The sequence below is a fragment of the Manihot esculenta genome, chromosome 5, assembly GCF_001659605.2.
Source record: "Manihot esculenta cultivar AM560-2 chromosome 5, M.esculenta_v8, whole genome shotgun sequence".
NCBI classification, from domain to species: domain Eukaryota; kingdom Viridiplantae; phylum Streptophyta; class Magnoliopsida; order Malpighiales; family Euphorbiaceae; genus Manihot; species Manihot esculenta.
In genome coordinates this window covers 32,398,579-32,401,408 of record NC_035165.2, presented here as the reverse complement: position 1 = coordinate 32,401,408, position 2,830 = coordinate 32,398,579, and the positions used below count along the sequence as shown (strand labels likewise).

Sequence of the window (2,830 nt, the reverse complement as noted above, 5' to 3'; positions counted from 1 at the left end):
AATTTATTAAATTTTTATATATAAAAATCTTAATGAAAATTATAAAATTACGAAAACTGACTTTTTTTTTTTAATTTTTCTTAGAATGACTTACTTTTTTCTTTTTTGAAATAATTTCTTTCTTAAAATAATTAGGAAAATATTTTCGTTATCTCAAATACATATTTATCTGAAAAATATTTAATGTGAAATAAATGAAAAACGGAGTGTAAAATTGTAATATTGATTTTTTATTGCTTGAGAAAATTCATGTCTCTCACTTAAGCCACCAACAAAATACACAAGGAAAAAAATGCGTTAACGTGCAATACACATCTGCAACTTCAATGTCAAAATCATGGGTTAGGGTATAAAGACTTGAATTATGCCTTACTCAGCAAAGGGACCAAGCTCATCGAGTAAGGAAGCACAGTAGGACAAAACAAGGAATACGTACCAAACTTGGAAATGTCACAGACTTGATCCATTTTTCTCCTCTCAATGTGATACAAGTAGATAGTGTTTGATACTCTCAGCAATAGGACCCCATCTTTGAAGGCTAGGGGATCCATCCATGGGCTATCGTCAACAGTCCGCCGCAGCTTCACTCTCCTCTCCAAGTTGTAGAAAAACTGACTGTGTTCCTGTTCCATCTCTGCAAGTGTTTTGCAGTGCTTCAGTGACCACGTGAAATCAAAATAATCCTCAAGAAACCATACATGAAGTCCTTCTTCAGAGACCATTATATAATGTAAGCTGCCTTGAGATTCTCCAATGCAAGACTCAGGGGCACTATTGAATTCCACAGCAGGAAGTGGTGCTGAAATCAACCAAGCTAACTCGTTGTCAACATTGAAAGTGAGGATCTGATCAGCATCAGTAAGCCAGTGTAAGATCCCTCCAATGAAAACACCTTTGTTCTTATACAAATTGCTGTTGCACCAACATATCTCCTTTGATAGTTTCCATCTCTTCGTTTTTGAAGAATATATATCAAATGAGAAGTACAATTCTTCCTGCTCATTCTCTGATTGTGAAACTCTGACCAGTTTGAAATTTGTTGAATTGTCAGAAAAATCGTGAAAGGGATCAAATGCTAAAGCAATGTTTTTTTCTTTGCCAGGTTCAGCCCAGTCTAGCTTAATCCATTCCTTGTTCAAGGGATTGCAGACAAAGAGAGTTGGCTGTTCAAAAGGAAAGCAACTTCGACAACAAAAAAGTCCATTGCAGGATGCCAAGAGAACAACGTCCTGAGGGAGGAAATCAAAGACTTTTTTGTACAATTCACCTCCTTCCCATTTCACAGGAATGTAATTGATAGTTTCAATGTCCTCCCGGCACCACTGGAACCTCTGCTGGAAGAAGAAACCTGATAGTAGTTGTATTCTTTGTGACTGAACTTTGATAAAGGACAGATCAGTTATCAGTTGGTGCCAACCTTTTGAAACTAACATCAACTCAGCCAAATTTTTTGTTGGTAATCGGGAGAGCACATCAAAGTGAATATCAGTGTTCAAGTTCCCAAACTTCTCCATTTCCTGATGCAGAAAGAAAAAGGACAAAATAATAAAAATTGCATGTTTATTCATAACTCATGAATAATTAAGGTATATATCCCCAATCAAATAATCAAACGTTGCCTGTTCATTCATAACTCATCAATAATTAAGATATATATCCTCATTGCGGGTTTCTTGAGAGTTTCATTTTCTTTCTAAGCAAGCAAACAAAAAGGATTGTTTCTGAATGCTAAGCAGGGAAACCTCTAATCAGTTTGTAGATGGAAGATTCCACAGAATGTGGTGATATGTAGTATATATTTTACAGAGGATTGGATATGTCTCAAAAGCCACAACATATCAACAGATGACTCAAAAATCTTTCCAATGATCCTTCAACTAAAAGAAAAGAAAACAGAGCAAAATAAAAGACGCTCATTGATTTTCTTCTTCATGGGATGGAAAATAGTTATGAAAAGATGCAGAAGATGCCTCTGTAAGAAGTACTAATGCTCTATCATTACGTAACTGTAATCAAAATCCTGCTCTGTTTATCAGCTAAGAAATGCAAAAACCAACGGAGAGAGACTCAAATAGGAAAACGTTCTAAGTTTATATATTCAAATTAAAATCGGATTCCATGCATTTCCCCGAGTGTTTCTCATTTTCTTGCCAATCAAACAGGGTTAAACTCAATCGTCAACTCAATAATACTCCTAAACCAGTTTTTTTTTTTATTGAAATAACTCTTAAACCAACTTTTGAAAAGGGATATCAGCGAATCGCCAGTAAAGGAAACCCCATAACAACCCCAAGAAAAAGAAAACCACAGCAATCAAAAGAAAACCAAGCAGAAGACACTGTTTTCTCACGGTTTCTTGCCAAGCAAGTAGCAGAGACACCACCACTACCACCTTGCACCAAGCTATTGTCTCTCTCTCTCTATCTCTATCTCTATGTAAGTGATAGCGAAAACGAAGCTCTCTCTGTCTATAGGAATAAAATGCGCTTTTTATATGGTACTAGGCTGAGTAAGCTAGGTGTAGCTCAGCTGACGGCCAGGCACCAAGAGACGATCCAGATCGCAAAAGGTCTTACTTGGGTGTATCTGAGGTACAATATTATCATACTTCATTTTTTTTTTATTGAAATGATCGAATCAAGCGGCTGTGGTGGGACTTGAAGCTGCTCTAAGGCAGCACTCAGTGTTCGGGGATTAAACCCAGGGTCTTCTTTCAATCTTTCTACAAAGGAGAGACAGATTATGCACGCGCTGCGCGTGAAACAGAAATTGACACGTGGCTTGCTTGTCGAGATGAGAGGTTGGGATGTTTTGAATATAAAGGTTAATG

At 36.8% G+C, this 2,830-nt stretch overlaps 1 protein-coding gene across 1 annotated transcript; it reads right to left on the bottom strand.

The window, feature by feature from the left end:
* Nucleotides 1-231: 231 nt before the first annotated feature.
* LOC110615457 (F-box protein At5g49610) lies at nucleotides 232-2,613 on the bottom strand. Its single transcript, XM_043956827.1, has 3 exons — nucleotides 2,596-2,613; nucleotides 2,351-2,500; nucleotides 232-1,517 (listed from the first exon to the last, which is right to left on the bottom strand). Exons 1-3 carry the CDS (start codon nucleotides 2,611-2,613, stop codon nucleotides 363-365), a joined length of 1,323 nt encoding a protein of 440 aa, XP_043812762.1. The 3' UTR covers nucleotides 232-362.
* Between the last annotated feature and the right edge of the window lie 217 nt (nucleotides 2,614-2,830).